The 24353-nt window shown below is 39.7% G+C and overlaps 1 protein-coding gene across 1 annotated transcript in view; it reads right to left on the minus strand.

Moving 5' to 3' along the window:
• Positions 1-24353, minus strand: part of trps1 (trichorhinophalangeal syndrome I) — a 92790-nt gene that overhangs the window by 27453 nt on the left and 40984 nt on the right. The window contains exons 7-8 of the mRNA XM_053334087.1: positions 23948-24188; positions 18116-18923 (exon numbers count right to left, since the gene is read on the minus strand). Of these exons, the coding sequence (XP_053190062.1) occupies positions 18116-18923; positions 23948-24188 (1049 nt within the window). The remainder of the gene's footprint in view (positions 1-18115; positions 18924-23947; positions 24189-24353) is intronic.

Here is a 24353-nt window from a genome sequence, read left to right on the forward strand (position 1 = left end):
GAATAATTTCATTAACAAATGTTAGTGATGGTTTTAAATGAAAGCATGTCCCACCGTGATTAAATGCTGACACAGTTGTTATATAATTCTGTCCGTGTTTATTAAATATCACTCATATCTCAACACCTATGCTTCCAGAAGAGAAATGTTGACTTTGAAATGAAAGATGACTATACATTTTCCACCTTCTGCAAAAAGCCATTTCACTTACAGTCTGACTAATGAGGAAAGTGCATAAAAAGTTCCCCTATCCTGGAATTAATGTACACCAAATATTTATGAACTGGCGTGAAGGGATTGGTGACCTTTGGAGGCTCCACTGTGAAGCACAAGAACATCCCTGGATATTAAATTAGAAGCCAGACATATGGCTTTCAGACAGACTTGTGCAATTGACACCTGGAGAGGGAAGGAAGCTTTGAAAAATAAATCTGAGTGAAGGTGACAGTGCATTGCAGTAAATGTGTAGTAAAATACGATGACCGCCATTTATTGCTTATACAATAAATTGAAGAGTCAATCAACAGAAAATTAATCTGCCATTATTTTGAGAGCTGACATTAATATATGAGTCACTTATCAAGCAAAAATTCTGCAAAAATATTTGGCTCCTGCTTCTCCAATGTGAGGATAGCCTTCTTTTCTGTTGTATCGTTATAGACTAACTATCTTTGGGTTTCAGTCTACAGGTTGGATAAAACAAACAGTGTGAGGGTGTAACTTTTGGGAAATTGAAAGAGATTTTGCATTGTAAAGTTTTGGAAACAAAAATATTTGTTAGCTGCAGCTTTAATGATCTGAAATGATATCATTTCTGTCCATTTGATCTCTTGAGAAACAAGAAATAGACTTTATATGAACAGCTAATGAAAGAAAATAGAAAAAAAACTGGAAATAAGACGAAGGCTTTAAAAAGTAGCTGTAATTAATGGCATTATTACAGATGCACTGATGTGGAGAATGATGTTGACAGGAATGAGACGGGAAACAAAGAGAGAATAAAAATAATATATAAGAACACACTCCATACAAGTGTGGAGAGAGAAAGAGAAGCAATATTCTTGTTATTGTGCTGATGTGTAAGAATGAGTTGATTCTGTAATCTGACTGACTCTTTTCTTTCCCTTTCTCTCCGTATCAGTCTCTCTCCCCTGCTCCCATAGTAATCATTCAAACCTGATTGCTCTGATCCCTCTATTTGTCATTAAATAAAAGCTACACACACACACACACACACACACACACACATTACCACGCATGGTCACACATACACACCAAGAGACAGAAACTAATGCCATTTAATCAAATTGTATTAATAAATAAAAGGTTTTTATTTCCCATAAGTCCATCTGGCCTGCTTTTCATCACACACACAAGCCTTCATCTGCTGGTCAATAAAGCTCACACACACACACACATGCACATACAAATACACACACTCAACTAAAGGCACGGATGACCACACACATTGGTCTGTGAATCTAAATGTAGATGAGTTCAGTCTGCTAGAACCACTGGCGGCAAGAAGAAACCTTTATCAAGCCAATCTATTTGTTTTCCGTTATTTCGCCAACTGCGGTCGACCATCCCATCAACGGGTTTGACAAAATGCTATCGACATATGTGTTTTGTGGGTTTAATTTCACAGCACTCTGCAATTCAGTTCAAATGTGACTACAGTTTGGATCCAGTGCTTTAAGAGCACAGTGTTGTCAAATTTTAGGGAATGAAAATAGACCTAAACTTACGACACCACATAAACACAAGACAGAAATAAAAACTTCATGTATTAATTTGCTTATTCTTCTTTGATAGATTACAGCTTTCAAGCAAATAGCTGTGTCTATTACTTTTTTAAAATGCTGTTTGAAACAGAGTGGGATCATTTGAAGTGTGATGCAACACAGAGCAGTGTAAAATGTGAGTGTACAGTATGATGAAGTCACCTGTATTTCTTTGTTTTCTTCCAAACGCAGACATTGCATTTTTTCGTCTGTCCTTTTTCAGATCTGTTTTGGGTGACATGAATCAGCTTATAGCCCTCTTTGACTGGTATAAAAAGGAGCCACCAAAACTAAACTAGGCATTAAAAGTCCATCTTGGAGAATTCCTCTTTGCAATTCCACTGCATCTGAAGAACTGTGAAGATTAGGCAAATGAGCTTGATAACGACAGCGGCATTTACAATGCAGTTTTCACACATTAAGGAGTCATCCTGTTGTTTCTTTGTATGTGCTGATGAGTAACTATGAAGTGTTAATTGTTGTAATGTATGAATGAAAAGGCAACATACGGAGTCATCAAAGTAGACTAATAACTATCTTAGAGGAACTAACTGTATCCTCTGGTTCCTCCAGTCGAAATACAGGTTTTTGATTTCCTCACCAAAAATGGCACTATTATTTCATTTTAGGTTCAACTTTGATTGAATCTGTGGATTTACTTTTTTGGGAATATAGGGAATGGGAATATTTGAAGACATTAAAGACATGAATACATTTGCTTGTCTTTTTCTAACAGTTAGGCATTGTCAAACCTTTTCTACATGTGGGAGGATGTAATCAATTATTAAAAAGAATGAAAAAAGGGTATCACATTGGAAGGACACTGCAGATATTCTGGATAATCTGTAACCTGAATATCAGTGTGTTTGACATTCATAAATTTAGATTAATACTGAAGGGAGAAATGGAGAAATTCTGTCAATCACTGTCTCTCAAACCCACATACACAACCACACACACATACACACACACCCAGGCACTACCCACCAGCCCCCTCTTCTCTTTCTCTCTCCCTGAATGAATCGTTCCTTGTTTCTGAACTGATGGAGCGATAAAGTTGGTTTAAACAGCCGTAGACCACACCGGCACACACTGCTGAGGCAGGAACATGTGTCTTACATCAGGAGCTCCCAGCTATACAAGAGCTAATGTTACCATCTGTATGCGTGTGTGTGTGTATGTGTATGTGTGTCAGAACAGGAGTGCAACATGTCTTTGCAATCTCCTATCAGCTTTTAATCTCTCCACAGCAGAGAGGGGGATGCAGTGGGGGTGGGAGAGGGAGAGAGAGAGAGAGAAAGAGAGAAAGAGAGAGAGAGAGAGAGAGAGAGAGAGAGAGAGAGAGAGAGAGAGGAGAGAGAGAGAGAGAGAGAGAGAGAGAGAGAGAGAGAGAGAGAGAGAGAGAGAGAGAGAGAGAGAGAGAGAGAGAGAGAGAGAGAGAGAGAGACTCAGTGAGAGAAAGTGATAACCAGTCAGTAATAGAGAGGAGAGACAGAAAGTTATCCCCTATCTCTCGATCCTCCCATTATTCATTTGTTTTGCAAGGCTCCTTTGCTTTTTTCCTTGCCTCGGGGGGAGTGGAAGCGAGGCAGGAGTCTTTGGTTTACATGTGTGTGTGTGTGTGGGTGTGTGTATGTGTGATTTAATTTTTATTGTCTGGATACTGTGGGAGTTGACGATTTTCATTTTGGCTTCTTGGGTTACTTAGCAGGGCTGCGTTACAGGCAGCAATGTCAACATTCATTCTTCACTTAGTGCTTGCTAGGGACTCAACAGCTATTATTTAGCTTGGAATGGTTGACTTGCTAAGCTTGTTTGGACTTTTCACAGTGTTGTTGCTGTCCAATTTGCAAAGAAGCAGCCTCTGTGATGTTCTTGCTTGTTTAATAGTTTTCTTTAAGAGTGTTCTCTCCAAGAAAAATAGAATATAGATTCAAGAATGTCAAGTAGCAACAAGACAGTCCTATGTGTCAGATCTTCCCATCAGCTCGTGAACACACCCTAACATCCAACAGTCGAAAACATAGATAAAAATAACTACCAAAACATTAGATTGTTTGATTTGTCTCAAATATTAAGCAAGAAATCACCTAAACATAGAAGTGATGAAAGCCTAACCTGTAACTTGTACACAATAAAAAGCCATAGTGAGTGACAAACACTGAAAAGGGTTTTAAAGAGATTAAGAAATATCTAATAACAGTTGGTCTCTAAACTAGATCACTACCAACTGCTCAGGCCAGACAATGTGATTTGTACCTGATTATGGAGCAGGTTGGGGCTTAAATGTAGGTACAGCAGGTAAATGCTGCTGGGGGTTCATGATGTTTAAACAGATTGGAAATACAGAATGGGGGGATTTCAAGTACCAGGAATTCACAGTCTTCTCCAGTTTTAGGTTCAGTTCAGTAAATGACTGCAGAAAATAAAATCACTTTGTTTTCAATTCATATTCTGAAAGGAGTTTACAAAATATTAATATAAGAGTCCATTGTTAAAACTGTATGACGCTGTCTCTTTAATACTTTTATATAACTCACAGAAAAGCAACTCTATGTGTAGACACACTATGGAACCTGTATACTCAACCAAACTAGACAACACACTCGAAAATACCATTTGATGTAAAGTAGTTGTACATGGAGATGTTTTAACTGATGCCAAATGTCCTAATATGCTATAATCTAATAATGTTATAATCGCCTATTTCCCAAGTTTTTTCAATTTACTAATTAGATATCTACAGAGCACACACATACAACAGTAAAGAGGGAGATAGATAGCGTAGATAGTGCAATAGCTTAATATACAGACAAAGCAGACACGATACCTGCTGCTATTGCATCAGATCCTGTGACAATCAATGTGTGACCTTGTAAATGTACTCATAACCACTTAAACTCTTTCAGTTTGTGCATCCGCTGCTCATCACATTTAGATAAAAATAGAATAAACCACTGGTGGCTACTGGCAGATGGTGTGCAGGAGTGATTTTGTTCAATACTGAAGACTTATGTCAATATTAAATGTGTTTATTTGTCTTTTCAGAAAAGCAAAATTTAAAAGGCTGTCAAGAGAGGTCTGACAGAGTGATTCAACTAGACTTGGAAATTAGTCTACACAGCTGAAAATGCTTCAAATATCATGTAGTGTAAGGTCAGCAGAGGAAAACTCCTCCACAAGACTTCAACATTATGCATCACAACAGCTCTCAGCTTTTGGAGGCTCTGGGGGCAGATGTGAGTTACTGCTTACAGTTGCTTACTGCAGAAACACTGATTTTGAACACTGGCCAAGTCTGTGTGTGTGTGTGTGTGTGTGTGTGTGTGTGTGTGTGTGTGTGTGTGTGTGTGTGTGTGTGTCTGTGTGTGTGTGTGTGCGCATGCACACTTTCAGACCTTATTAGGTTGTACTTGTGGTGATGCTTAACCCCACTCAGAGTTTGGCAGCTTTTCTCCTTTCTCTCTCTCTGCCTTTATTTCTCTGTACTCTTTCTCCTAGCTTCTTCTCTCTCATCTTCCTGTCTTTGTCGTCACTCCCCCACTCTCTCTCTCTCTCTCTCTCTCTCTCTGACTCTCCCCCTTGTCTCCTTTGGCACTCTCTTCTCTCTCCCTCCGTCTACTGCTCTCTCGGTGGTCTTGAGGTAATGTAATGAAACACTTGTTTGCTGGCTGATCTGCAAATAGGGGGCTTTACATAATGGTGATCTTTCACATATGTTTGCAAGGTGTATCAGACAGCATGTTCGTATTTGTTTCGGTGTTCCATACATATGTGTGGTTGTGTGCAATTTTAATTGTAAACAGCATAAAACACATAAACTCACTAATTAAGTTGAATTCGACACGGGAGCCTTATTATATATGTGGTTCATTTCAATGTTGAACCAAGAACCATATTATATTATAATATTGTAAATGCAATCATATATTATATCACCTTTAAATGATGAATCCTTTTAGTAACTTGGGTCATATTTGTATAGCTCTTCACCATTTCTATTGGTTCTTTTTCAAACTATTTCAGCAATTATTAACCACAGTCATTACCGAGAGAAAAATTGGACGAAGTAAGAAACAAGAGCAGCCAAGAAATAAGTGTGATAGTAAACAAGCTAACAGTTTTTAGCCAAAATATTTCAACACTTTATGAAAAGTTAAATTGAAAGTAAGCCTAGCTGAAATGTTGTCAAATATCAAGTATGGTTGGTTGAAGTAGATTCTGAAGGTCTGTGTGTAAATGCTTCAAATGGGTAGTTTGAGCAAAGATGTTCTTGTCCATCTTCACTTTTCCTAATAGGTTTGGATCATTGTTAATATTTATATTACAAGAATTCTACAAATTAAAAATCTAAACCATTATGAACTGAAACTTTCCTTATAGTAGAATTGAAAAGGTAGTTAGGAAAGAATAGAAATTCTGTTTTCTGTTAGCCTTTTATTTATTATCTGTGACGTTCACAAGTCCCTTGGTGGCATCACACATTAAAGCTGTGACTCTCAGGTCTATGGCTTTGAGAGAGAGAGCGAGAGAGTTGTTCTTAATCAGCGAGCTGTGTTAGATCAAAGGAATAACATGGATCTACTTTCAGAAGGGATTTTCTCTCTAAAATGGGTTTGGTTATCTCTGTGACCTAAACCCCAAATGCAGGGGAAAAAATGTACGACTGAAAGTGGATCCTATCAGACTTGAAAGAATATTCTGTTAGAGTTTGTGAGATGGATTATGGTTCCAGTGTTTCTGAGAAGAGAGGAGATAACACTGTTATAATTGTGTTGATGTAGTGCAAATGGGCACATGAGGACAGTTGCTATGTTTTCCTCTAATAAGATAGATAAACAAAGACGACAGATAAAGTCAGACTCAATAAATAGTGTGTGAGTGAATGCTGGTCTGTGTGCTGTGTGAGCTCCTCTTTTACAAGTTACATGCATGTTGTGAGATGTTTATGTAGCAAAATCATAAAGATCATTTGAAAAAAAAAAAGCTCAAGGACGTGTGAGCACAGCGGTACTGTAGTTCAGAGTGACACACAGGGGCATGTGTGCACACACCCATTGTTTGGCTGCACCTGGTCCATTAAGGAACAGGATAGATGGGACTAAGGGATCTGACTGTGTGAATGTGTCAAAGTATGTGAATGTGTGTCTGTGTGTGTGTGTTTGTGTGTTAGCTTGTGTCTGTACAATCTCAGAAGCCAAACATCTGCAGCAATGACGCACCTTCAAATAACAGTACACACACACACAAACACATATACCCAAATTACTCAACTGATTTTTAACAGCACAGAGGACTCCCTCACCTTTTGTCTCTTGCTATCTGTCTCATTCCTATCTCACGCTCTCATCCATCTCTTTAAACAAAATAAGGCATTATTCCCATCAGTGTTTTGAAATGTTATTTATCTCTAATTTGTGAGCGCACACACACAAACTTGAGTACAAACACTGTTCCTTAAAGACTGTGTAAAGTGAATTCAAACATTTTCTTCTAAACACATTAAATAGGTCATACATGTAATTCTAAAAAAGGTGTAAAAAGAAGCATTTCAACCATTTAGATTTGAATTGTGGAGCTAGGCTTCACAAACTGTGTTTCAAGATTTCTGTGTTCAGGATTTAGTGGGCGGGTCTGAAAATCTGGCATAAACCCGCCTTTGCTGCTGCAGAGGTATAAATACATTCAGCGCCCATTACTACTACTACAGTCTACCGAGCTAGCAGCTGAGTTAGTCGCCGAGCTAGCAGTTGAGCTAGCCGCAGAAAGCTCTCAGATGTAGCGTCCATGTTTCGGGCAGAGGTGGTGACTTTGATCGACGGGGTTTCAGCGAACTCGGTGGGCACGCCCACAGTGTTTGGGAGCAGAGAAAGAGGCTGAGTTTTACACAACTTTGAAGCCTAATTTCATATATTTGGATTTTTTTAATTATTCAAATTTGGCAGGGTGGTTAACAACACACTTTTCTGTGGTATGTCAAACTCAGAAAACATTTATTCTTACTTTATACGGACTTTAATGGAAAAAGAGAGATTTGCACTGCAATTTATTCATTTTTCTGTTGCATTCACTTGAATTTCTTTCTGTTTTAATCACACAGCTAAAAATATGGGCTTATGTCAATTGAAATGTTTTTAAGCACACAATATGATGGCAACAATGCATCAACAAGGGGGAATCAAACAGCATACATGCTGGATTGTTAGTTTATTTGGTTATTTCTGTTTATGTGGTTTCCTATATGATTATGGCTTGTTCTATTAACATTGCATCACTACTATAAAACTAGGCTGACTGGGAAATGCTACAGTAGCTTCAACGAGAGAGACAGGTAGATACTGCCAGCAGAAGTAAACACAAGCATGCATCAAAGGCCTTTAACCTTTGTATTTTAACGAGAAGAAAATCTCAAATCACAGAGCTTCTGTGTGTAGGCCTGGATTTCAAATTTGACAGAATACAGGGTATAATTATTGGAGAGCTGTGTAATTTGATATGGAGTGAAATTAACTGTCAAGAGGCTCATATGGCTTTATTTCACTTATTTTTATTCCATCAGTGTCGCCAGTTCTTACCGTTTCCAAAAGGTTTGTACACATCAGTCACAGTTTCCATGGAAGTGTGCGCAATGGGTCGTCAGTTTCGCTTTTATAAATCCCAACTCTGACATAAAAGCTTCATCTTTCAAGTTTGAATATGTCCTTTCCTCATCTTCGTGCAAATACAAAGTTAATAGCCAAATGGTTAAGGCACATACCGCATAACCGCAATGACACCCCCACTCTCTCTGCCTCTGCATTGTCTACTATCAAATAAAATATTCAAAACTCCTGCACACACTACTTAGAAAAGTGTCATGTCTGAGCAAAAAAGATCTACTGTAGGTCTCATATTGGTTGATTGGGGAAACAGTGACATGGAGACCAGAATACAACTTGAGAAAAGTCAGTCTCTCTGTGGCTCTCATTAAAACATCTTAGCTGTAAAGACAGAACAAAAACAAGCTTCTCAAAGCACAACCTTCCCATCATTTCTTTAGCCTTGGCACTACTTAGCTACACAGGACCACAGGAACACAATATGAGTCGATATACTCAGGGAGCAAACAAGTCTTGAACAGCTGAAGCTGTGCTGAGTTGTGTTGGGTCCTGTTGTGTTGTACAGCCGAATAGAGAGAGAGAAAGAGACAGACAGACAGAGAGAGAGAGAGAGAGAGAGAGAGAGAGAGAGAGAGAGAGAGAGAGAGAGAGAGAGAGAGAGAGAGAGAGAGAGAGAGAGAGAGAGAGAGAGAGAGAGAGAGAGAGAGAGAGAGAGAGAGAGAGAGAGAGAGTGAGAGAGAGAGAAACAAAAGAGAAATGGTCTTAAGGGAAATTGAGTATACAAGATGCACCATGCCAGTGGAGCAGAATTCATAAACACACTCAGAGAGGGAGAGACACACACACACTCACAGTGGAGAATTCCTAATGAGTGAAGACCTCACAGGGGACACAGAGCAAAAGGGAGGAGTTAAGGGATTTGCAGAGAGACAGACACAGGAAGAAAGAGAAAAAAACCCTGATGTATCTCTCTCTAGCTTTCACCCCCATATCAAGTAAGCATTGCACTGTGGGTGTGTATTATAAGTTTGGGTGAAGATGTGAGGAGTTAGAAGTGAAAACCTCAATTCTGCATTACACACACACACACACACACACACACACACACACACACACACACACACACACACACACACACACACACACACACACACACACACACACACACACACACACACACACACACACACACACACAGTGATGGCACAGTGTGCTGCACGTGCACGTGCCCAGGGCAATCTTGCCTTGCCAAGAGGGCCTTGGATCGCCAAGGTTGCCATGGTATTGCTCACTCACAAACACATACACACACACACACACACACACACACACTTTCTCACTCTCTTTCTCTCTCTCGCTCGCTCTCTCTCTCACACACACCAGCACAGGGTGTGACTAGATGTCCTAAAGTGAAGTGGATTAAAGTGTCAAGATGACTGCTCGAGCCTGTGTGCGTGCGTGTAGGTGCAAGTGTGTGTCTGCTTGCAGTTTGTGATGTGAATCTGAATATGAGCATTGCACCTTTAGAGTCCTTCCTAAATACATTTTTTCATTGCAGTGGAATGTATTACTGTAAATTCCCATCTTCCATGCTCTAACGTGGTTAAAACCTTTCTGCTTTACATTTTTCTGAGCAGCGTAAAACCATTCAGACTTGTTCAGAGATACAGGAGAGGAGAGATGGGATGATTGACTACTGACAGCAACAAAAAGGTAGGTGGGAATGCAAATTGGACTAAGTGGATCTCTTATCACTCATTGCATTGAAGTTTGGCAGGCCATCGTAACAGTTAAACAGTTTTCACCGTTTTTTCATCTTGTGTGCTGTGACAAAATTCACAGTTGTGATGTAGGACTCCTTGATGCCTTCTTCCATTCAAACACATGGAGTTAAAAAGCATTTCTCCTAAACTGCATATATCTCAGGCTCGGAAGAGAATGAACCTTTGAGAGCGAAAAAGAAGAGAAGGCTTTCAGAGTAATAAAGATATTTTTGCTAAGTGGGACATTTTTACATTAGACGGCCAAGATCCACTTTGTCGATGTACTTTCAGACATTTACTGGTACTGCTTGTACAGAAACTATTCATTTTCTCCAGCCTCTTTTCTCTCTAATGGCAAATTACATCAGTTCCCATAACCAAGGCAAAAGGGTTGATTGTGTGAAAGAACCTCAGATTAAAAGAAGAGATGAGGGAGGGAAAGGAGAGACGCACCAAGAGAGCCAAGAGACAGAGGAAAGGGGAAGGCAAGCAGGCAGGGTTTTCAAATTAACTATTGGTCAGGGGTCAGATGGACATTTAATCTAACCAATCAGCTTCCTAATTACACAAGCGCTGCCAGGATGGTGTACCCTATGCATTTCTGTGTGTTTGTGTGTGTGTGTGTGTGTGTGTGTGTGTGTGTGTGCGCACTGGCTAGCATTGCGTGTAGAGGTCTTGTTGTAGCAAAATGAACATCTGGCCTCAATATTGGTTCCATGTGTGAACACACACGCATATGCACGTCTGCATGTGCACACACACACACACACACACGCGCGCGCACACACGCACACACATACACACACAGCCTGTGGTGAATTGCTCCCGCCTTACACACAAAGAAAAAGAGAGAAAGAAAGAGAGAAAAAGAGCGCAAAATGGAGAAACACAGAAGGACTCAGGGAGTGGATGTGTGAGCCGTAGCAGACAAACACTCAGAAATATAAAAAGAACACACATATGCACACATGCATACACACACTTCCAGTAGTGTGTGTGTAAGTTGATTGTAACAGTAATTGATGTAAACGTCTAAATTACAGCTAGGAGCTAAAATAACCACTGTGTTTTACCGTTGCCATGTCGACATGATGAAAAACACCTGGTTGGTTTACTGGCGAGGAGGGTGGAACATCTGTGTCATGGGTGCTCAGCTGAACCAATCAAAAGGCTGTGTGTGTAAGCGACATGTGTCTGAACCAATGAAACACTCACTGGAAAGAGAAGCTATCTAAACAGACGGCATGTTAGTCTCAAGTCAAACTCATTATATCACATTACATGATATTATGAGATATAAATACTGCATCATTCAGAAGAAAATCAAATCCTTTGAATCTGGTTGGTCTTTAAATGCATTTTAGATCAAGATTCTTGTATAATCACACTTAATCTAGAGGCTGTCTATCTATCTTATAGTTAATGGTTTTCCGTCTTCGGCGCCAGATTGGTGCGGTTTGTCATATATATAGGAGAATTCCCTCAGTGCCAAAAAGTTTAGACAATCACAGGAAAGTCTTTTTGAATGCTTTACTGATCCCAAAAGGATCACCGTCTTGCTGCCTCCCATCCACAGAAAGGTCAATCTCAGGGTCAGCTACCCACCAGCAGCCCTGGAGCGAACAGGCATTCAATATCTTGCTCAAGGACACTTCAGCAGTTCAGATACGGCAGCTTTCTACTTGAGGAACATCTGACTAATCACTATGCCGACCTGCTGCCAAAAAGTAAGCCAAAGAAAAACCACACTGCCAAATCCCAGGATTTTAAAGTCAATGTAGTGTACTTTTCTGTGACTGATGACTGACTTTGCACTTCAAGTGGTGTGACGCGGTAAAGAAGAAAAAAAAAATCATGCTTCCTGAGCAGGTTGACAGGGAACTTTTTTTTGTCACACCCGAGTCGGAATCAGTCAATCAAAGCAGGCTTGAAAACAGGATTAGCATCCAAACATGTGCCAAAAATCTAGTTGAGCAAATAAGCTAATTCTTGTTTTGAGTGAGCCTGAAATGCCAAGCTGTCACCTTCCCACTATGTATGTTGTCAGCTGTAATATGTGTGCAAGTGTGGCATGTGTGGAATAGCCAAAATGGGTCTAGATGTGGGTAAAATGGTGTAATTTGTTTTTCAATCCAAATGTAATATTCCTAGCAGACAATGAGGCTGCTGTGGACTGTCACACAGCGTAAAGCCACACACGGGTCATAAATGTGACACACATGCATGCACACACACACACACACACACACCCTCACATGAAGCAGACACACAAAGACACACACATGCTGAAATACAAGGTGATGCACCAATATTTCCACAAACAGACACAGATCAAAATTACAGCAAACAGGTTGTCTGATTATGTTTCTGTTACACTAATCACAGCCTGGATTTTATATACTGGACACATTAAATATACACACATGTTACCACACACACAGGCACTAGCCTTTTCTTTTCTTTCTAGCATGGCCGTGTTTATTTGAGTCTGTGTCCTGATGGGAAATGTGACTGCTACACAAACAAACTGAACAGTCCAGAACAGACAACCCTGTGTGTGTGTGTGTGTGTGTGAAGGAGAGAGAGAGAGAGAGAGAGAGAGAGAGAGAGAGAGAGAGAGAGAGAGAGAGAGAGAGAGAGAGCGAGAGTTTGGTGAATGTCAGTAAGTCTTCCCTTTTCACACACACACACACACACACACACACACACACACACACACACACACACACACACGTCAGTGACTAGAAAGAATAAAGCCAGCACTTTCCACCTTTTCCATAAGGTATATACTGTATATGAGATGTGTTTCTAAAAACAGTCTTTGAGCTCCATTCATAAAGGGACGTCTCAAGAAAATGCACCTTTGAGCTCAGACTGCATACAGGTATACTGTTACATTGATGTCAAACGCCTCTGCTGGAGAAGAGTTAGCTGTAGCTGGATTTTAAAACAGCATATAACATGGCAAAATAAAATGGTTGCCTGCATTGTCTGTCTTTGTCAGCTTCAGCAAAACTTTCCAGATCAGCAATTAAAGATGTGAGGTCAAAAGGACTATCAGTGATGACTAGGTAGAACCTATTGTGCACTGCCAGCATTATGCAATTGTCCAAAAAGGTCAGGTTAAGAGCCAAACTGATACTGAACTATTGAGGCTGATATTGACATTTAACTGAATGATGAAAGCAAAAACATATTTTTGGCATTTCTGTGCTGCAGTTTCTTGTTAGTCATTGGCTGGCCGCCTGGATATATCTTTTTTCAAATCTACCAAGAATATCTGCTCAGCACGCATATCGGTCGGGCTTCATTCTGGTGAGGTCCACATGCCACATTTTCACCAGTAGGTTCCAGCTTTTAAAACAATTACCTTTTTCAGATTTTCAATATTCTTCCCACACAAAGACAAACAAGAGATTTAACTAATTATACATTTCATTTAGCACTTCTCTAGACTCTCAAGGTGATGCTGCATCAACAAATAAATACAGTACCTGCAGAATAAACTGAAAAAACTGTTTTACTTAATTATATATTGAAGTCAATTTGAAGTTACTAATTTAATATGGTGTTTTTAGTAGGAATGTAACATTTTATAATGACAACAAAACCAAGAAAATAAAAACATAATGTTTAGATAACATAGCATATCAGTTGAGAAACAATTTCTAAGCCTAATCTCTAAAGTGTTTTCCCTTTTTTGGCTTTAAAAACATTACACACACACGCACACACACACACACACGCACACACACACACACACACACACACACACACACACACACACACACACACAAACAAAGGCTGGGGCATAAGCTCTATAATTTCCTGTAGCGGATATAAAGTGATGTTAAATTATCAGTACAGAAAATAAGTTCAATTCATGCTTTAATTTCCTTACAAAGCACACACACTCACAAGCACACACTCAGAATGCAAATGCAGACACACTGCAAAAGCAATGGGAAGCACTCACAGTCACGCAGATGCAAGTGTACACTGACACGCATCAATTTACGCAAGTAAAGAGGAAAGAAGGGAAATAGAACGCAAAAGTAATGAGAACTGTATGGAAATACAGCTGTATGTATGCCTGCACACGTGCAAGTGTGCCAGTGTGTATGTGTGTGTCTTTTAAACATAATTAGCTCCGTCGGGCAGAAATGTAAACGAGAGAAACTTTAATGAAACTCTTCTCTGATCTGCTGAAAGCACACATTCCCGTTTATCTCTCTCAGTTCGTCTCTCTATTTTCTCTGTCTGTCTCTCGACTCAAATGGAATTGAATGTCACGCAAGGGACTTTTAAAACCCTGAAGGTTCACATTTCAGCATTGCATTATGACCACATAAGATGAACACAATTATATTGTGTTTGTAAGGTCAAATCCACAATTCCTCCCTCTCCCTGCTTGAGTCCATTTATCTCCACTTCTCTGTTGTCCTTGAGGTAGAATTGCCTTTGAAAACAATCTGGAATTTATTAGATGATCTAAATGTTGGGTCACTTCACATATGTTTGGGTATATTCACATGTGTTCACATATGTTTGGCTCAGAGGTGGACCTTTCTCAGCCCTACTTAACTAAAAAAAACATCATTACTCAAAGACTGTCTGATTCCATTTATAAACTAAAATGTCAACCAAAGCTTTTACTTTAATTTCATCTCTAAACCTCATACGCTTTCTGTCCTTGTCTCATTCAGTTAGTCAAACAGCCAGAAAATAAAATTTCAGACTGAGAAAATGTCTTTAATGTAATAAATCGCTATGAAAACAAAGCCAATAGTGGGGCAATGTCTCAACAAGGCAACACTGTGCAGCAATTATAGATCAGGCCTTTCAAAAGAAAATATTCCCTCCTCTCTACAAAGCAGAAATCCTCCCATAGCAGAATACTAAGAACTCAGATTCTGTGTGTGTGTGTGTGTGTGTGTGTGTGTGTGTGTGTGTGTGTGTGTGTGTGTGTGTGTGTGTGAATGTGTGTGTGTGTGTGTGTGTGTGTGTGTTTGCCTCTGCGGGAGTTTTCGTGCATGCCTGAACACTTTTGTGTGTGTGTGTGTGTATATGTGTGTGTATGTGTGTGAGAGAGGTGTGTATCGATCCTTGTGTATCAGGTGAGCTGTCCTTTGAGGAAAGGCAGGGAAACGAAAGAAAAAGAATTAAAAGAAAAAGCAGAGAGACAGATCAATGTGAGGGAGAATAGAAAGAACAAGTGAGGATGAGGGAAAAACACATAAACGTGGACAAACGCAGAACCGCACACACAGGCACATAAGGGGAAAAACACACACAAGAGAAATATAACTTTGGCCATTTGTTTCTGCTTTTGTCTCTTTTTATCTTCGCCTGCTCCTCTCCTCCCTACTAACTCATGCATCCTTCCATCCATTGCACTTCCTCCTTCTCTTCCACCCTCCCTCCCTCCCTCCTTCCTGGCTCTGCCTACTTCTCACTTGCCATTTACAAAAAGTCAATTTGTATTTTGGGCCAATTCACCTTTTTATAATTCAGGCTCTGCCCTGTTGCTCAAAGGACTCATTTAAATTGATCTAAACATTTGTGTGCATATCTTTAAGTGCCAAATATGTGTGCATGTGTGTGTGTGCACGCAAAGCTATTTCAGATGATCCTTTGCATTAGTGCCCCTCCCTAACCCTGCCCAATCATGACTCAACCTCAGCCTGTGCGTGTGTGTGTGGTATATTGGGGTGTGTGTGTGTGTGTGTGTGTGTGTGTGTGTGTGTGTGTGTGTGAGAGAGAGACGTGTCATTGCATGCCATGGAAACTGAGAATAAATATTGTGTTGTGAGGAGGGAGAGAAAGATAGCAGCAAAGGCCATATCTTATGAAGCTATTAAAGTAATAAGTCATGTTCGGTGTCCTCACTTTAATAAATTGTTAAATTGTGTGTCTCTCCTCTCACACCACCCTTTTTTATTTTGACTTTCTCACACACACACACACACACACACACACACACACACACACACACACACACACACACACACACACACACACACACACACACACACTTTTTCTTGCTACTGAACACATTATTCCATCTACTGTTCTCTAAAACAAGCACAGATGCATTTCTGGATACACTTTTTTACATGGAGTGTCTGTATAGGTGGTCGTCTTGACTCGTGTAGTCATACAGTTCCTGTTGACCCTTGTGGACATGACCTGATAATAAAAACTGTATCGAATGACCCGTGACCCTATGTGGACACGGAAAGTATCATTTGAATTTTAAACTCTTTTGACCTGCCAATGGATCAGGCCATTGTAAACTCACAATGTGAATAGCTTTATGTTAAAGTGTAATGGAGATACCAAAGTTACCAAATATGTCAAGATTTATTTTGGAGGAATGTGCACAAGACTAGAGGATTTCTATTTGGTGCAGGTATAAAAGACACAGAGTCCTTGGCTTGAATATTTCACTCAGTTTAAGCATCATAGCTACAATGATGAGTTTATATAAGCGGATCCAGAAAAAATATGATACCGTCAGGAGTGGAGGGAGTGGACAGTGTAAAAAACTGAGATTTTTCCAACTCTGATCTGGTACTTAAAGTAATAGCTAAGCATTTAATTATTCTTATTTATTAAGTATGGAGCAGTTAGCTTTGATTAACAAAAATACTGAAAAGACTGATGAAAACTTAGTCTAACAAGTTAAATATAATTTATGCTTACTCTGCATGTATAAACAATGTGTAACAGTGATTGGAGCTAAATGTGAAGGATTTCTGTGGAACGTCTTTTTGTGAATCTTAAATCTTTTTTAAGGGGAAAAAGGAAAAACTACAGACTGCATAAAAACTGTATGTTAAGGGGTTAACTATCCCTCTACTTTTTATCTCCCAATGACTCTCCTAATCTCTTTTTTTCATATCAATTTTCTTCCTTTTCTCTCTCACGCATTCAGTCTCTCTCTCTGTCTGTCTGTTTCACTCTCTGTCACAGACAGTAACACACGCACTGCCCCACCCACGATAATGAGTAAACCTCTTGCTGCCCCACCCTGCCAAGTTACTGCCAACACCTTGCGCACACGCACACACACACACACACACACACACAATACAAGCAACAAGCCAACCCTCAACATGTACAAAGGCGCCATACACTAAACTCTCAAACTGACATGTGCATACACACACCATGAGCACCATTCTCATATTCAATACTACCACTTAAATAGACCCATGTCAATGCCCTGACACTACACACACACACTCACACACACACGCATGCACGCGCACAGTTCAGTCTATTCTGATCTAATGTGATCATAGCCAATAAGCTCTGTGGCGGTGGCAAACCACAATATGTTCCTGCCAGTCCATGACATCACTGTGAGTTGAAAAGCATTGTGGGCCACAAAGTAACGTGAGGGAGCTGACTGACAGGTGGTAACCATGGGAACTGTCAAGTTTGCCCCCCCCTTCCCACTATTGCCGTGGCAACAGGCAAGTTTTTAAGTGTTGTGTGTTAAAATTTAATTTAAAAAAAGGATGAATGCAACTTACGGGAAAGGAAATGATGTCATGGAATCATTCACACATGGACAAAAGCTCAGAGATACTGTATGAACATGGACAAGCATGTGGGGACACGCATATACAATTTGTAAATCTGCATAAGTACTCTGAATGTGACTTGAGAATTACAGATTTCAGTGTATCTGCTCGCTGCATGAGGCCTAATCCTCACATCTGATTCAAAGGACAGGAAGTTGAAGGCGTATTAATAGGAGCACTTAGACAACTAATGCTCTCAGCAGGTAGGATCTGGCTGTAGAGATCCAGCTACAAATTCCCCCACTCAGAGCTAAAAAAATCAGTTCAAATGAGACAAAGAAACAAGATTAGGTAAAGAGAGAAAAAGAGGTCAAAGTGAAACAGAGGAATTATAAAGAGTGCGAATAGTAGGAGGGTGCATGCATTTTTAACCTTACCCGTAGCAGGGACTGGGACTCCTCTTTAGCAGCTCCTCCTTTCCCCTCCTGTCCTCCTCCACCTCCACTCCCCCCTCCTCCTCCTCCTCCTCCTGTGTACTGTTGAGTTGGCATCTGGCTCTGTTTCTCCCCTCCGCCTCCACCTGCAGTGGCTCCTCCTGGCCTCCCTCCTCCGTACAGCTTGGCGTCTCCCAAAAACGACTTGGTATCTCCCAAAAATGATTTGGTGTCTCCTAGGTAAACCATGCTAGGCGACGCTACACCTCTTTTCTGCGGTGAGGCCTCGTGATTGGCTGAAACAAATGACAGTGAGAGGGAGGAGGGGAAAAGAGAGGGGCTGCCACCTCCTGCTCCTCTTTCAGGTCCCATTCGCTCCTTGGGCACCCACAGTAGACCATGAGCCTGCTCACCTCCTCTTTCTCCTGGTCCTCTTGTCTCCCCAAGGACCCAGCCTTTCTCCCGCTCTCTTTCTTTCTCCTCACCTCCCTCACTTTTTACCACCCCTCCTGCTTCTTCTCTGCCTCCTTCTGCCAACCGTCCCTCAGGCGGTGCAAGGGAGTAAAGGAGGCGAATATCCCCCTTGCTCTCTTCTTTAATGGCTAAGGTAGAAGGAGCCGAGCAGCCATTGGCTGAGAGCGTTAACGAAGGTGTCAGTGAGGTTGTCAGTGAGGTGGGTAAAGTTGTTGTCAGTGAGCTTAATGAGGGGGAGGATTCATGACAGTGAGCTGAATTGAAATGGTCAAGGAGGGCTGATGAGTCAGGAGCCGTGAAGTCACAGCGTCGACAGCGACAACATGCGTGGACACGCCTGCAGAGAGAAGAAAAAAAGAACTTGAATTAGAATAAATGAAATGTGTGCATTACAATATAATAAGTTAGAAATGTTAACTTTTTTAGTTTGAATTTTGATGTCAAATTGTTAATGTTGGCAGAGAATGAAAGTGGCTAAATTAATGGCATAAATATTTTTTACTTGGGTTTGTCAAACCGTTTGGACAATAAATCCAACATGGGGTTTCGAACAATAGACACACTGAAGTCAAAACTATATCAATAATGAAACTGAACATTAGAATAGAGACATAGCTAACTGGTTTAGTTTAATTAATCAAGGCTAGTCAACCCATCTTGAATTCCATGGATTTAAAATGTAATAGGCTTCTGAATCACTTTAATGGGCTGTATATGACATGCACTGAAAAAAGTTTTCATTGATCAAATTTAGAAAAAAAACCCGCTCCCTGAATTGACTAAATTTAAAGTGCATTAGTCCCAGCCTGATTTCCCCTGACTAGTGAGTTAGAGTTTCATCGAGCCCGTGGCCAAAATGTGACTCAGTGTTCCACTTAATCTCAATGAATTAAGGCAAAACTGTGAGGAATGTAAATGAATATGAATGACAAGAAATGAATCACCCATCAACAAACCACCTTCATTTCCTTTTGGCAAGGCCCTGAATGACCAGCACTATATACACTACATCAGGAATTTTCCTGGCTCAGAAAACAACCTTTTTCGCTTCTTGTGCGGGCCAACGAGCAAAATCAATCGACCATCTATAAGAAATTGGACTCTTGTTTGCAGTGGTTCACAGTGGGAACACTATAGCCAGAATACACGTTAAAAAGAATACAATAATAAAACATATTGATATGTTTTCTGTGCTGAGGGAATATAATGATATGACTGTTTTATTGATTACGTTGGAAAGTGTACTTTAAATTGTTTAACAGACCTCTCCTCTGGGATACAAATAACTAGATAACAATTCAGACCTGTGCTTAACTACTAAAAATATACTTAGGATGCACATTGCTTAGCAGTTAACTAATATTTCCCCTTTCATTAGGACCCTTATTTGGCAGATGTGTCCTTTAACCCCAAACTTGACGAACTCTTGTTTACTTGCTTCACTTAAATCTCACTCTAAGTAGCAATTTGCTCAACACTTGCTGTTGTTTTCTCACTACTGACCTCTCATTACTGCCACACTGCCAGTGGGGGTGATTTATAACAAGGGAGAATAAAACTGAAATATTTCATTGAAAACAGCTAAGAAGTATAAAATTGCTATTTTTCCATTAAAGCAGCTTTTGTGCCTTCTTGCAGATTCTGCTTTAAAACCAGCCACAACAATCTCCAGTGCAGGAATACACAGACAAAAAACGTAAAAGGCATATGTAAAAATAATGAGCAGCACACACAGTTGAACTACCACACAAATATTGAGGATACAGAACTATGTTGTCTAAGAAAATACACCATTTCTCTTATTTGCTGGCGATATGTCTGTATGTGTTTTCTGCATGAGTGGCAGGAAGTGAAATGGTAATATGATGTGTAGGTTCAACAAATAAAATACGAAATTAAAAAAATATATACATATTAAAGAAATGAAGTGCATATCTGAGTCTGTATATATTGTCTGTCTCTCTCACATCTATTAATTGGCGAAGAAATAAATACCCTGGACAATGACACACTCAATTTAGGGTTTGGGAAGCATCTCAAGTTAAAGTATTTGTAGAAATTTGTCAAATAAGTGTGCAAAAGGACACCTTGTACCTTGTGAACTTAAATGTCTCCAGATGCTTAAGAAAAACTTCTCTGTTTGTCATCACCATTCATACACCACACCTACATGCCCGCATACATGGACCGGTTCACTTACTGACTCATCACACCATCTTACTTCCTCTGTCATTCTTTATCTCTCACACACAAAAACATGACTTATGAAGTTTATATAATTCTTTCCACACATGTACAGATCCAATCCCCCTTCGCTCTGAATGCTGTCAACAGCTACATCGGTCCCACAGGCATTCAATCACACCCCAACCCTTGGAAAATAAGAAAGAGGATGTTACATTTTTATTGAATTCAAGTCTTAAATCATGAAAAATATTAAAGCAGTTACTATGGAGCTTAATTAGGTGTCCTTAAACAAAAATGTGTCTTGGATTCTTGGCAAACTAAAAAGTGTATTTTGTTTAATCTTAAAGTCATTTCGTAGAAAAAAGTAAGCATTACAACCATGTGAGGAGCTTATCAGGAAACTGAACATTTTCCCTTTGATCTATGATGTTAGTTGCTATTAATTTGCAGCATTTTGCATGACAATACTGAAGAGAAATTATTTTAAAAGATTCGCTTATGATGTAAACTAATCCAATACTGATGACAGTGATGTAAGTTTGATGAAACTAAGCTCTGTTACATCCTCTACATAAGAAAAGTGTCAAAATGTGCATTTTGTATTATGGGTAATAATACTTGTCTTGGTTTCTTAATATAAATCTTTGGTATAATCTACGACCAGACAGTTCTGACACAGTGTAGGTAAATCAGTAATCATCATTCTGGCAGCTGTACACATCTGTGCCTTGGAAATGTGTCAGAACCTTGGCTGGAGTGTTTAGGTGTAAAAGTTACTTTGAGATTGATTGATGTTTCAGTTGCTAACTTTTCCCCCCAAACACTACAGTCTTCTGTTCCAAACACTGTAATTAAATCCCAAATTTTGTTTTCTAAAACTTGCCCTTGGAATCTTTTAGATGTAGTTTATTTTAGTAGCGGTGTGAAACTTTCTGGCTTTATTTCAGTTTTATTTGATTTGAGCCCCAAGATTCAGAGTTTAGATTCTGTTAAGGACGTGAGTGAACTGTTAAATCCCTGCCACACTCTCTTTCTCCCTCTCGCTTTGTTACCCTCTCTTCACTTTCCTCTCTGCCTTTCTCTCATTTTATCCCTGTTTCTTTGTATTTCACCCCCCCCCCTCATCTTTTCTTTGTCTTCTCTTTTCTGTCCTTTCTCCCTGTCACTACATCTCTTCTTCTCTTTGTTCTGCATCTTCACAAACTTCCTCTTTTCTCTCTCTATCTCCTTTTTCTCATTGCTCTTGCTCAGCAATGAATCAAACTTTTATGTCTTTCATTGATTTGTAACAGAAATCCTGCTAAGTTGGCTCTGTCAGACTGTAATTTTATGTGCATGAATGTGTAACTTGTGTACGAGTTTGTGAGCATGTATCGAGAACCAATCCAGAACAGCAATCTACATTAATACTTAAATAGTCCGAAAGATTTCACACACGTATCTCCAGTTCTCTGTCTCTGGCCCCAACTTTCCCACACCAACACTCCCTCTCTTTCCAGCTCTAACTCACTGTAGCTTTCTCTATCATCTGCTGTTTGTGTAGGTGAGAAATTGGCTGTGGAATCCAGTCAGACTGCTCCAGGATTATAGAGCCCTGTGAAACAGAGCCTACAGCTCATTTGTACATGCAAGCAAAAAAACGAAAGACATGTATAAAAACAAGAAAGTTCCAAACTTACAACTTAATTGAGACAAGACACAAAGGGACTGAGTCCTATTTCGAGAAAACTGCCAGAATTACTGACAAATAAAAGCCCTTTAGTTGTAGTAGATAGAAAATGCAGCTACATAAAAGGTAGTGGTGACTTAGCAGTAGTTTAAGTAGCCACAAGTGATTTTATATATGTTCCACAAACCATCAAAATGACCTATCACAATAACATTTGACAGAACTTTTAAAAATTAAGCAGTGGTCCTGGCCTGTCTGTATTAACCAATGCTGAGCAAAAATGCTTGCTTCTCTATGGGGCTCTTTTATAGTGCTGGAGCATCACATTAACAGAGCCACAACACCAAACTGAAATGTGTATTATTGTTGGAATAAATTCATGAAACCTCAATGCAATGTTTGTGATATCACACCAGATTTCCATTATACAAGTTTGGATGTGACTTATATTACCTTTCTGACAATATTTTAAGATTGGCTTAAATTGTGTTAGTTTAGCAGATATGGACCTGGAAAGCATGGCTAATTTTATAGTGTGAGAGAAATTGAGAGGTATACGGTCATGTTCTGATCAGTTTCAAATGATTAGTACTTCACATTTGCTTAATTCCCTAAATCTGTGTTACCTCCCCTGGGGGAAAAAACAATGACATAAATCACAGACTCAAAAGAACCAATGAATGATGACTACCAGAGGTGGACACAAGAGCTGACCAATAAGAATCTAGACATATGTAGCTGTAGCTGCACCAGAAGGGACAAGTATACAATGCTTTACATTTGTTGTCAGTGGAGACCAAGACTAGAAATCCCTACCAGAATACCTATAAAAGATTTCCCTTTCCCTGATTTCTTAGCAGCTTCCAGGTGTGGGTGTCTGAATGATATTCAGAAGTGTTTTAAAGTATAACTTTTTATATGGGTTGTTGCTGAAAATGACTGTGCTCAGTAAACATTTCCTGGATGTTTGGGTATAAAAAAAAAAGAGAATTATGGGGTTTTGAATTCCAGTACAAGCAAAGCTTCATCATCTCTCTGACTTGAGACAGAAATTTCCACCGACACACACACACACACACACACACACACACACACACACACACACACACACACTTACAGGAATATTTAGTCATAGATTCTAACTGGAATATTGACTCTGGATAACACTCGAGCAATTTCTATCACATTCAGTCACTCAGTGAATGAATAAATGACACATATTCACCAGTTTCAGAGAGGATGGCAAACTGAATGAGCTGCTGTAAGTAAGCAGACATTTTTCAGGCTTCTCAAACCAGACATATACATTCCTCTTAATATTATTACTACTTAATTAACAATTTACTTGATTACTTATTAACACTTTACTATGCTGACTAAATAGCACTTCATCCTGCATATATTACATATATGAGTCTTTCATAACATCTTATAACACTGTTTTAAGTCAACTAATTTATAATAGCTAATAATATTTAACATCAATAATACTATCCCTCTCTTACCTGTAGTGTCTGAAAATTTCTTCTTCCACTTCCGTGATGAAGTGACACTTTGTACAAGAGAACTCCCTCTCGCCTCCTTCTCCTCTCCCTCCTTCCTTGTCTCCACCACCCTCTTCCTCAGCCTTGACATGTGGGGGCGCCCCCTTTAGGTTAATCAGGGTGTGGCAGCTTTCGTAGTGTTGGAGCAACACGTCTATGTCGGTGGTGGCAAACGCACACTGGTCACACAAATGGGTGACCCCTAAAAACACAAACCCAGGATACATGATGAGCAAGAAACAAATAAAACATGCTAAAATCTATTGACATGTGTAAATAAGCTGATAAATATTGTGGGGGAAAAAAACATGCAAAATACATTTTATTCAAGATGAACTTCGTCTTTAAATACCTTGTGTGACAACAG

Source organism: Scomber japonicus, chromosome 15 (assembly GCF_027409825.1).
Source record: "Scomber japonicus isolate fScoJap1 chromosome 15, fScoJap1.pri, whole genome shotgun sequence".
Classification (NCBI taxonomy): domain Eukaryota; kingdom Metazoa; phylum Chordata; class Actinopteri; order Scombriformes; family Scombridae; genus Scomber; species Scomber japonicus.